This window comes from Pan troglodytes, chromosome 15, assembly GCF_028858775.2.
Source record: "Pan troglodytes isolate AG18354 chromosome 15, NHGRI_mPanTro3-v2.0_pri, whole genome shotgun sequence".
Classification (NCBI taxonomy): Eukaryota; Metazoa; Chordata; class Mammalia; order Primates; family Hominidae; genus Pan; species Pan troglodytes.
Window position 1 is genome coordinate 87,912,409 of NC_072413.2, and position 12,878 is coordinate 87,925,286.

At 40.1% G+C, this 12,878-nt stretch overlaps 1 protein-coding gene across 6 annotated transcripts in view; it reads right to left on the reverse strand.

Annotated features, from left to right (window-relative positions):
* EFCAB11 (EF-hand calcium binding domain 11) overlaps nucleotides 1–12,878 on the reverse strand; it is a 156,995-nt gene that overhangs the window by 109,609 nt on the left and 34,508 nt on the right. Inside the window, exons 6-7 of one of the 6 annotated variants that reach the window (XR_008539071.2) lie at nucleotides 6,647–6,694; nucleotides 5,416–5,534 (exon numbers count right to left, since the gene is read on the reverse strand). The exons of 3 other annotated variants lie outside the window; for them this stretch is intronic. Coding sequence is in view for 2 of the 3 variants with exons in the window: in XM_009428284.3 (XP_009426559.1) it covers nucleotides 6,676–6,694 (19 nt within the window). In the remaining variant the exon portion in view is untranslated. Of the gene's footprint in view, nucleotides 1–5,415; nucleotides 5,539–6,646; nucleotides 6,695–12,878 lie in introns of those variants that run through there. 2 more of the 6 variants (XM_063793063.1, XM_009428284.3) reach the window with 2 other exon arrangements.

The following is a 12,878-nucleotide window of genomic DNA, read 5'->3' on the forward strand; positions in this document are numbered from 1 at the left end:
GTATATGTGCACAACATGCAGGTTTGTTACATAGGTATACATGTGCCATGTTGGTTTGCTGCACCCATCAACTCGTCATTTACATTAGGTATTTCTCCTAATGCTATCCCTCCCCCAGCACCCTACCCCCTGACCGGCCCTGGTGTGTGATGTTCCCCACCCTCTGTCCATGTGTTCTCATTGTTCAACTCCCATCTATGATTGAGAACATGCAGTGTTTGGTTTTCTGTCCTTGTGAGTTTGCTTAGAATGATGGTTTCCAGCTTCATCCATGTCCCTGCAAAGGACATGAACTCATCCTTTTTTATGGCTGCACAGGATTCCATGGTGTATATGTGCCATATTTTCTTAATCTAGTCTATCATTGATGGACATATGGGTTAGTTCCAAGTCTTTACTATTGTGAATAGTGCCACAATAGACATACGTGTGCATGTGTTTTTATCGTAGAATGATTTATAATCGTTTGGGTATATATCCAGTAATGGGATGGCTGGGTCAAATGGTATTTCTAGTTCTAGATCCGTGAGGAATCGCCACACTGTCTTCCACAATGGTTGAACTAATTTACACTCCCACCAACAGTGTAAAATTGTTCCTATTTCTCCATGTCCTCTCCAGCATCTGTTGTTTCCTGACTTTTTAATGATCGCCATTCTAACTGGAGTGACATGCTATCTCATGGTGGTTTTGATTTGCATTTCTCTGACGACCAGTGATGATGAGCATTTTTGCATATGTCCGTTGGCTGCATAAATATCTTCTTTTGAGAAGTGTCTGTTCATATCCTTTGCCCACTTTTTGATGGGGTTGTTTTTTTTCTTGTAAATTTCTTTAAGTTCTTTGTAGATTCTGGATATTAGCCCTTTGTCAGATGGGTAGATTGCAAAAATTTTCTCCCAGATGGGATCCTTTGTTGGGGGTGGTCACCTAGATCACCCCTCAGGTTTTGAGATTTATTAGTTTTTTCTATGCTCTTTGCTCAAAGTAAGTCACAAGTCAGCTTTGATTTGGGGAGTGAAGAAATAAATTCTTCCTCCTGCTGGGAAGAGAGCCAAGTCACTTTACACAGGTGCATGCACAGGGATGGAAGGAGCTGTGACCATCTCTGCAAACAATCTACCACTGTATCCTATGAGTACATGTGGTCCCTTTCTAGTGAAATGGGTCTGAATAATAAGGCTTGGAGGATTCACAGGAGATCTCTTAAGTCAATGAAGTCAATATGTGAGATATTTACTATAGTTACCATAAAAATTCCTCTCCTTACCCATGCACACGAAGCATGAAGACTTGTACTTTCTAGGTATAGAACAATGTTCCACATGTTAGGGAGAGATCTAGACCCAGTCCTAACCACCACTAAGAGAGAGACAGATCACATTGATGAAGAGTTGTACAGCAATGCTAGTCAGGTGGCACGTGCTTAGTGCAAAATGACAGGTATAGAGCCTACTGTCACAAGCATTGAAAAGAAGGGATACTCATTGAGGAATGAGCTGATCAAAACACATCTTTCAGGAGAGGACCCAGTCTCATGCTGAGGAAGGGATAGGGCTCACAGACCAGGGAACAGGGGAGAGGCCATCTCAAGAGTTATCATTTGCAAAAGGGGATGTAGAAAATGGGCACAAAGTATTTAGGTAACTAGTTCATCTGGAGAGAAGTAAAAGGAAAAAGAGCCTAAAAGAAGAGGAGGAGTCAGAGAGTAGCCAGCCTTGAGGACCGAGTTATGGAGTTTGGCCTTTAGCCTGTACATTTAGTTGGGAGGCCTAGACACTAAGTGATGAGAAGAGGGCTGACAGCAGAAAGACACTGAATGAGGAAAGGGACTTGGTAATTGAATGGATTTAGAGCAAAGACGGAAAAGGAAAAATCAATGACTGCAAGAATGAAACAGAAAATCATGATATCACTGACGAAACAGAAAGAACAACAAGGGATGAGGATGATGACTTTCACTTTAAATATGGTGAACTCAAGGTGACAACAAGCAATGTGAAACATTTTCAGCTATTTAAAGTGTGGGACTTTGGGAACATTAACCTCTCCAAGCTCAGTTTTCTTATCTGTAAAATAGAAATAGTAATACTGTACATCTCATAAGGTTATCATGAGGATTACATGAAATACTGACAATGCCTGGCACTCATTAGAGCACTAAAATAAATAAATAAATAAAATAAAGGTAACTTTCCCCATCATCATCATCCAGTTCATCATTTGACAAACAGCCCAATAACTCTTTTCTGTCACATCAATTCATGATTACCTGATATATCTGTTAATCAGGTTTGGTTTTGTTTCAATACAATTGAGATAATTTAAAATATCCTATTCTAATGGCAGTCCTTGTAAATTTCCTATAGCATTTGGGTTTGGGCGATTTATAGCTAGAAAATGGCTTCAATTCTATGACAAATTCATTACTGCAACTCATTGAAACTAGTATGTCAGCTGATGCATCTAAATTAGAAGTGAACATTTGATGTCTACGGTTTTTCCTAAGAAATATAACCTAGTAGGTTTTAAAGTGTGGTTCTTTACATTGAAAAATTGAAGACAGAAAATTGTGTGTGATTTAATGATAATTTGCAACATGCTAAAAATCCCTTTGAAATGAAAGATTTTGTTTTGTTTTGTTTGGGGAATATGAAAATAAGATTAAAGAGTATAACATTTTATGGTAATGTTGTAGCCAGGAGGGGAACATTAGCAATGGGAAAACTGAGGGAAGGAAAATCCCAAGTCAGTTTGAGAATTTAACATTATTAGTATACTGGACAGTGAAACAAGTATTTATCATGCACATAGTAGGTGCTTAATGAACTTTTGTGAAATAATGTTCAATGAAATTAATGAAACCAAATTATTTTTTTTCTCTATTTCTTACCATTAGATCACTGTACTATTAATTATAATATTCTTTAAAGAGTGAGTAAACAAAAGGTTTAGAAAGAGAGAATCAAGGTATTTTAAAGCTAGAAGTCCTTCAGAAGTAGAAACTGAAGTCCAGGGAGGTTAACAGACATCAGTTTCCCTACATCAGTTTCCCATGACAGATGCCTACATTAGTTTCCCACGACTATGACATTCAAACTTGGAAGAACTGACCAACAGCCCCTGCACATCCTACCACCCCATGATGGAGAAGAAAGAGTTACAGAGAAACTCAAGCCTGTCAATTCTGTGATTTGTTTGAGGGTCTAACAAAAGGTTGAGATGAGCAGGTGGATTCTGAGAAATGTAGACTTCAATTATTTAAGTCATAAATGTTTCCTATTATGATGATGTTTAAACAGTTCATGACAGTAAAAAATACAGATGTTTTTGGCCATTAACAGAGTCACATTTTACAGTATTGCAGTATGAGGTTTTTGATATTTTTATCAAAAGATTGTATGACCAAATTGCCAGATATCAGGCATTTTATAAAAAGAATGTACAATTCAGCTAAAGTGTTTTCATATATCCCCAACCTTAGGGCTATGAAAAGGGTTATGGTCATAGATTATATAGCTCTATTTTTCACTATGAAAATTTATATGCTGTCTAGATCTTTATTCTATTGAAACTGAACTGGAAAGCCCCTTAAATAAAATGGTTCCTTCAAAATCTACAGACTGTAATAGATCTGATTGATAAAGAGATTCAAAATCCCTTTTTAAGGGTACACCTGTGGGGAGAGAGAAAAAGGAAAGGCAAAGATCCTCCTTTACATGGTGGCTGTATCTATTTGTGTTTCCAATGTGGAGTCAGACTGTCTGGTCCAAGCCAAATTCCAGGAGTTAATGGGATCTTAGCTAAGTCACTCAGCTGCTTTGTACCTGTTGCCTCGTCAGTAAAATGGGAACAATCACAGTAGCCACCTCATGGGGTCGTTGTGCGGATCAAATGAGTTAATGCAAGTAAAGCATTTAGAACAGGGCTTGGCACACAGTGAGCACTAGATATCAGCTAGCTATTTTTATCACTCCCTCACATCTATTTACTCACTGGAATAGCCCCCCAGCTGGGCAGGATGTGATACCACTGTCATCTCTCAATTATTCACAGTGAAGAGGAGGGGTGGACCTTTCAAGATTAATACCCATTTGTCTGTTGTCAAATATTCCTGAAGTCAAAAACCTTTTATGTTCTCCCATTTTCCCTAGGGTTAAGTCTAGACACCATAATAACAACATGAATAAGCAGTGAGAGCTAGTTATGGGCCAGGCACAGTGTTTGACAGGCATTCGCTCGCTTAATCCTCCAAACAACTCTGGTGTAGGTTCTCTTAATACCTGCAGTTTATAAATGAAGAAACTAAGGCACAGAGAAGTTAGGTAACTTGCCTTGGAAATCCAAACTCCAAAATGCTCCAAAATCCGAAACTTTCTGAGTACCAATATTACACCACGAGTGGAAAATTCCACACATAAGTATTTAAGACAAACTTCTTACGCACAAAACTATGAAAAATATTGTATAAAATTACCTTCAGGCTTTGTGTATAAGGTATATATGAAACTTAAATGAATTTTGTGTTTACACTTGGGTCCCATTCTTATGTTATCTCATTATGATATGCAAATATTCCAAAATCTGAAAAAATAAAAAAATCTGAAACGTTTCTGGTCCCAAGCGCTTTGGATAAGAGATACTCAACCTGTAGCTGGTTCTCCTCACCTTACCTCAATCCATCTTATCGAAGGTATTGTTCTATGTAGGTATACAATGGAGATCAGTTGTGAAGTATCTAGGATACTCAACTACAAGTGGGAAAAGAGAGGGATTCCCTCAGCGGCAGGTTTGTTCTAGACTGGCTGAGCGGGAAGAGCCAACGTGTGAATGGCAATGAATTTCAGGGGTCAAAGGAGATCACTGAACTCAGGCTAGATCTAAGCTGGCACCAAAATCCCAGGGGAGCCAAGATAGTAGGCAAAACAACAGACTCTCTGGGCAATGGTAAAGCCTGGATCCAGTTGGTGCTCCAGATGACACATTTAGTGTAGAGTAAGAGCCAGCCCAGAGCTAGGGAAAAGACACAGTCCTGGCCTTTAAGACAGGAAGCTAGAGAAAGGGAGCTGATGTTTGAGATGAGCCCTCATGCTAATCAGAAAAATGCATGCTGGACTGGACAAACACTGTGGAGTTAAAGAGAAGGCTGAGTTGGGAAAATGGTCCCTAGGAACAGCCCAAATAGAGGCTATTCTTGCCACATTTTAATCCATTCTCCACACTACACTAGGAGAGATCATGTAAGTCTGATCACATCGGCTGGGCATGATGACTCACGCCTGTAATCCCAGCACTTTGGGAGGCCAAGGTGGGCGGATCACCTGTGGTGAGGAGTTTGAGACCAGCCTGGCCAATGTGGCAAAACCTCGTCTCTACTAAAAATACGAAAAATTAGCTGGGCGTGGTGGCACGCACCTGTAATCACAGCTACTTGGGAGGCTGAGGCAGGGAGAATCGCTTGAAGCCAGGGGGCGGACGTTGCAGTGAGCTGAGATCGCGCCATTGCACTTCAGCCTGGGCGACAGGGCAAGACTCTGTCTCAAAAAACAAAACAAAACAAAAAATGTCTGATCACCTCACTTCCCTACATTTCGATGGCTTCCCGGTATCCTCAGGATAAAGTCTGAACTCTTACAAGACCCTCATCACCTGGCACTGCCTATCTCTCCAGTCTCATCACTCTGCATTCATCTCTCGTTCCACCCACCCACTGAAAAAAATAGGTGTATTTGATAGTAGGCTAACTATGCGTAACAACTCTGTTATTCATGCTCTCCCGCTGACCTCTGCAGATGCACTCTGTCTAGAATATGCCCTCTCTCCTTGCCTGGCTAAGGCGAAGTCAGGCAAATGGAGACCATCCTCCAGGTCTCACGCTGGCTATCACTTCTCTGATGTCAGCCTTGGTGCCCCCTCCCCAGTCTGCAGCAAGCGTTCTTCTTCTCCATAGTACTTTGTAGTCATCTTTCAGGATTAACCATCTTGGATTCTAACCACCTACATCCTCGACTAGACTCTAAGCTCCTAAAGGGCAGAGCAGTTTCTATCTTGTTCATTTTCATACAATCCCAGTATCTGCAATGCAGAAGATTCTAACAAATATGTGTTTCCAAAACAAAGAAAGATATAAGCCTGAGAATAAAAGAGCACAGGGAAAGATCTCTCTTACAGTGATTAGGGGACAAAGAGAAGGCAGGAGTGCATTTTGGCCACGTTAAGTGTGAGGTGAAGGCCACACATACAATCAGGGGTCTTGAGAGGATTTAAAATGTCTAGTGACCGGGTGCAGTGGCTCACGCCTGTAATCCCAGCACTTTGGGAGGCCGAGGCAGGCAGATCACTTAAGGCCAGGAGTTCGAGACCAGCCTGGCCAACATGGTGAAACCCTATCTCTACTAAAAATACAAAAATTTGCTGGGTGTGATGGCGGGCACCCGTAATCCTAGCTACTCGAGAGGTTGAGGCATGAGAATCACTCGAACCAGGAGGCGGAGACTGCAGTGAGCAGAGACTGTGTCACTGCACTCCAGCCTGGGCAACAGAGTGAGAATCTGTCTCAAATACATACATACATACATACATACATACATACATACATAAAAATGTCTAGAGAAGGTCTAAGTTTCGTCACTGAATGTTTACTTACCAAAAAATGGGTGTCTTAGGGTACTCATGTCACTTGGAGTGTTGCCAGCTTCACTCGGAAGACAGGAGAGTCGGACGGGTTTTTATATTGTGGGAAGAAGCAGGAAGAATGGCAGAGGAGGGAGAACAAAAAGATTCAGAAAAGTTAAGCTACTTCTATCTCTTTAGAATTAACATGAGCCTAATGATTGGAGGACAGGGTAAAAAAACAAAGAGCTAAATAAAGAGAACTAGAGACAATGTAGTATAATATTCGGATGTACAAAGTACAAACTATAAAGTCTATTTTGTTTTAATAATTAACAAAGGTGCACCTAGTACACACACTATGGATCAGGCTTGGGGAAAACAGACAAATGAATCCAAGACTACTCATTTTGTGAGAGCTTAAAGCAAACAACTTTTAGCAGTATTTTAAAGCAAGCTAGTAAAATAAATAGAAGTGAAGTCCAAGGGATTTAAACATGAAAATTTGGGGAAAAAAGAACTTCGCAAAGCAAAACAGACAAAATACAAGGCTAACCAAACAAAGGCTAAATCAAATAAATAGGCATTGCCGTGTGCCCTGGAGAACTGCCAAGGAGAGTGAATTTCAACAAAGAATGCTTCTGCCACCAGTTAGGAAAACTTCAATTCCAGAAAGGCTGAAGGAATGCTGCAGGCACTGCCGAGTGACAAGGGGGGTTTGGGGGTGGAGAGGCAGTAGGTCAGACGTTATTTCAGACTATGCAGACAAACACGAGAACCTTCCTCAAGACAAGTAAAGGCAGCCCACTCCCTCCCAACGTGCTCCGCACACAGCTCCTTGTAAGAAACAAATCCAGGTCAAAGATGAGAAATTTGCATCTTCAAGGACTGCCTGTAGCAGCCTTCTCTTCTCAATTTGCAGATAAAAAGACCCCTGTAAATACTTCTCAGCCACCATCCTAGTATCCACAGTCTTGAGATGAAACAAGTCCACGTAGCCCAAGCACAACAAAGCACCAGCAATCATTGTGTGAGCCTGGATGCTGGGAACAGAGTCCTGCGGCTTTGGGGCTAGAATTGCTGTAGATCAACCAAGTATTATTCTCTAGGTCAGAGCACAGTTCTCCATTCAGTTGTGGCCTGTAGTAGTCATGGCAATAGAAACCACCACTGCCACGGCAGCAGTCCCCACTGACAGAGCACGTGTCCTGTGCCAGGCACAGGGCTGAGCAATTTGCATGAATTATCCCTGTTAAGCCTCCTAACAACCTGTCATTATCTTAATTTTATAGCTGTTCCCTCTACAGATGGGGAAACTAAGGCAAGCTGAGATACTTTTCAAAGGTCTCACAGCTAATAAGCAATGCAGCAGGGATTTAGATCCAGAGAATTGTTCTAGAACACGCTTTCTTAGCCAACAGAATGGCCAGAAGTCCACAAAAGAAGGCAGTGGCTAATCAACAAGCATTTATTCATTGTTGGTATGCTATACACTATGAACTATGTGGGTTAAAACTGAGGTAAAATGGTTTCATTGAAAAAAGAAAAAACTAGAATTCCTTTTACTCCCACTTAAAAAAAAATATCCTGAACTTTATTGGCCTTTAAAGAGAAAAAGGATCTCTATTCTAACGTCTAGCATGTCTATCCAGCAAATATCTAGGTTGTTCAAACCGTTAAGGAGACTAACAAATCAAAACAGGAGTTGATGATACATAGCTCAGGGGCTTTTTTTTTCTTTTTTAGTTGGCATTACCCAGGCTGATTTAGATCTAAACACTGGGGGGCCCTCAGGATCTGAAGTTCCTTAAGGTTTCCTGGGCTTCCTGGGCTTAGTTAGCATTGTTTTTCCTTCAAATTTCTATACTGCTCTATTGAAATATCTGTACATTAATATATGCTTTTTTTACATGACCTATTTTTCCAGTGGGACTGAGGATGAAAATTACAAATGCATATTTAAAGCCATAGGAATATTTAAATTCTCCCTGTTTTTGTCATACGTTTTAGTACTTTCTATGCGCGACGAAAGATAAAAACTTGTGTGCATGATTAATTGTAATGATGAAAGAATGCTAGGCAGTTGCTTAAGAAACGGGAACAACAAAGGAATAAACTACTGCAGGCATCACCAGGACTGGAATGACACTGCTCTGTGTACTCGATTTCCATGGCAACTAGCAATGGGAAGATGAATGTTTCATAGTCACTCTGCTCTGCAGTACACGTCTATAAATCAAACTTGCATAAAGAGCACAAGATTTCTGCTGTGGGCTGTACTCAGAGCTGGTTTATTTTCCTGTTACTGTATAATTATGGAAAAGAAGCACAAAACAATGAGGTCATTTTTAGTGGGGAACAAACTCAGAAATTACTAATACACCTGCGGCATATGATGCCATTCATCTAGCAAGAAACGAGAAGCAGGCAAGGCAGGCGTGAATGAAAACGCTGCCTGCTTCTGTGGGGAACTCATTGGCTCTGGCTGAGAACTGCACATGACAGGCCTGGTGTGCCCTGCCTCCCCTCAGCTCAGCTCTGAGAGGGAAGTAGGAGCACCTTAATTAACTGCCGAAGGTACGGCCAAAGTTTTCATTTTGGTAACGGGGCGGACATGATACTCCATATTTAGCATGAAAGTTTATTGAGATGGGACAAGTATATATTTATCTACTGAAAATGGCTCATTGTATAGGAGTTAGGATGGAAAAATAATGTCTTGGCATGGAGACCTGAGTTTTGATCCAGGTCTATGTAACCTTGGGTGAGTCACATACGTTTGTTTGACTTCCATTTTCTTAGCTAGAAAATAAGGGAGATGGCATATGTGATTCCTGAAGTCCCAGCCACTATCCAGTTCTATGATTCCGTAATCTCTAAATCTTAAGGGTCTGAATCTTTCAATCGAATCTAATCAAAGATGTTAGTTGTGCTATTCCTAAAAAAAATATACCTTATACAGTTGTATTTTAAAATTCTATACTGGGCTAAAGCTCCTAATTAACAGTGTTTTATGACTTTACCAACCACACTGAAGGCTTCTTCTGATTTGTTCATTCTTCCAAACATGATGCTATCAAAAGCTTAATACAACTATCAGAGTTTTTCAAAGTTAAAATTTTCTTTACAGTCTTATAACTTTTTAAAGTAATATTTTTAAAAATATTTAAATTTCTCTTTCTTGCTCTTCCATAGATTAGGGCTGCTTATCAATTCCTGCCAAGCAGAAAACATCCTGCTTCTTGAGTCTGCAGCTCTCAGAAGCATCTTCAGGCTCTCTGGGAATTCATCTTTGTATGCCGGAGACCCAGCAATAATAATGTTGAGTAAAAGTTTGTGGAATAAATGGATGAATGAACTGTTGGGGACACTGTTGCTACACCTGTCAGCAACCCTGTGCTCCCTTCTCCAGTCTTAAACATTTAGGCAGATTCAGATCAACATGGAAACATCCCAGGGTAGATGGGCAAATATCTGAACACCACATATAGCTAACAATATGAGTATCTCTTTTGTGAGTTCTTTACAAAATCCTTGTGGAACTTTACAACCTGGAAACATCTTCTCATTAACGCAGCATGAGGCATCATCACACCCAAGGAGGGACTCCGGTCCTAAGGCCCTGGCTAAGAGCATGGGATGTGGTGGAGGCTCAAAAAGAACTGAGTCTGTGCTTAAACTAGAAAAGGACAGGGTGAGGAGCACTTAATCAGCACATCCGTTATCTCAGGTGATGTTTACGCCAACTCTGAGGGGAAGATGTTATTATCTCCATTTTACAAACTGGAAAAACTGAGCGTAAAGAATCTGCATAAGTAATTAAAAGACAGTTATGAAAGGCTGGGTACAGTGGCTCACGCCTGTAATCCCAGCACTTTGGGAGGATGAAGCAGGCGGATCACTTGAGGCCAGGAGTTGGAGACTAGCCTGGCCAACACGGTGAAACCCCGTCTCTACTAAAAATACAAAAATTACTCGGGCATGGTGGTGCACACCTGTAGTCCCAGCTACTTGGGAAGCTTAGGTATGAGAATCGCTTGAATCTGGGAGGTAGAGGTTGCAGTGAGCCGAGATCGCACCACTGCACTCCAGCCTGGGCACAGAGTGAGACCTTGGTCTCAAAAAAAAAAAAAAAAAGAGAGAGAGAGACAGTTATGAAATATGTAGGGAAATTCAAAACCTGATCTCTCTGACTCCAAAGCCTGGGTTCTTTTGACTGTATCTCAGGACACATTCAAGCAACAGGCTATTGCTCCATTTGGACTTTTTCAGGGCTAAACAGTAAAGGGTTAAACAAACCTAGCCACCCCCGCCCACACACACACAAAAAAGCAATGTTCCTGCTGTCACAGGAATATATTAATGGTTAAAAAAAAAAACAACATAGTAATAATAACACAAGTCAATATTTTTAAAGACCTAAATTCGACAATAAATATAGCCAGGAACATCACTCTCCTTCTCTGTACACATTATTATCGTTTGCTCCTCCACTCTCCAGGCAAGCACACTAAAGGCTATTTCCAGGATGGAGTCAGATGTTACACAACTTTGCAATTTCCAATATGTGAATATTAACATAGGCCAATGACATTATTACAGAAGCTTACTAGAAATATATTCTGCTGGTCACCAGAGGGATTCGCTTTGCTTCCTAACCTTAGAAAATGCGATAATTTGGGCATATGTTTTCAGTACAAATTTTTCAAAAACTACGAAAAATAACGCTTATTAAGAAAGGCTCCTGGTTAACCTTCTGTTCTTTCAATCAGTTTCTTAGCAGAGTTTCTGGCACCACCAACTGGTGAAAGAGGTGTACTGCAAAGGTGCTCGGCTCTCAATCTGTTTGGTTCATTAAGAGAGGATCATGCATTTATTTCATATTTAATTTACGGTGAATCAATTTATTTTAGTCACCAAATAAAATTAGAAATGCATTTCTTTGTCAGTCAAATAAATAATAATCCACTCTGGCTTTTTCACCTGAGAAGAAAGTATGTTTTGGTTAGTAAAGGTCATCAGAGAAAACTCAATCTACCCACCAAAGTTAATTTGATTTATTCTGCCATAAACTCACACTCAAAAAGCAAACACTGAGAACTACAATGAAAATTAGGAACTAAAAGAGAGAGCAAACTAAATGGTATCAAATACTATGCTAGCCTACAGTGTTTATATAAGACATTAATTTAACCGGAAATAAAAATGATTGAGGAGGTAATTTCACATTTGTTAAAAAACTGAACTTTTCCCACCAAGATTCCTGTCTCAAAGATGGATGCTGCCATTTGACATGTGAATATATATGCTATCTAGCCATCCTTCCTGTTTAATTGAGCCACACCTAGCAATGGATACCAGTATCAAGAGAGCAGAGCCAAGCCCTTAAGGCACAACTCCGATCTCTGCACAGTGAATCATGAAAATAAATACCTCTGAAGAACAGTCTAATTTTTCCCCCCAAAAAAATTTGTGTTTTCTAGGGAGAATGGCTCAGAAAAAAAAAAAAAGAAAAAAAGAAAAAAAACCCAATAAATTTGTGGATACAAGTTGTCTATGAGAAGTACATCTAGCTACTTGTGATGATAAATTTGTAACCCACAGAATAAATGGCACCAACTCTATGACAAAACTGGTCATTGAAGAAACTTCTTTACTAGACAATGTGAAAGAGACAGAAAAAAGGAAAGAACCATCCAAAGAATCAAATTTGACTCTGATGGCAGGGTTTGGTTAAAAGCCATCTGACAGAGTTTAAAACTACTGTGACAATTTTGTGATAATAGCAGTTTAAATCGCTATACAAATGTGTACTCAATTCATATTTGTTAAAGCCTCCAAGTCTAAATCTGCAATTGAAAGCCTAGTAAAGAAGACCATTTGAAATAGGCCCAGAAAAAAGTAAGGGCCAGCAGCTGCTCTATCCAATTCAACACATAATTTGAACATGTAAACTTTGATCAGATTAATTCTATTCCTCCGCTCATTTCATTCATTTATTTGTTCATGTATTCATCAAATACTCTCTCCTGCAAACAGAGTTAAATTTTTACAAGGAGAGAACAAGAGTGAGACCCTCCTGCCCCTTCCTCTCCTTGGACAAGAGTCTTGATATTCCACGGCAAGGATTTCTAATTGAAGTCATGACCGGATTATGAGGAATCCTAACAATAAGACTTGGGTTAAGAAAAGCATTTTTAAACTTTTATTTGTTTCTAATATCCTTTAACATGACTCATGTCATGAGTCTCACTAAGTCTGTGTAG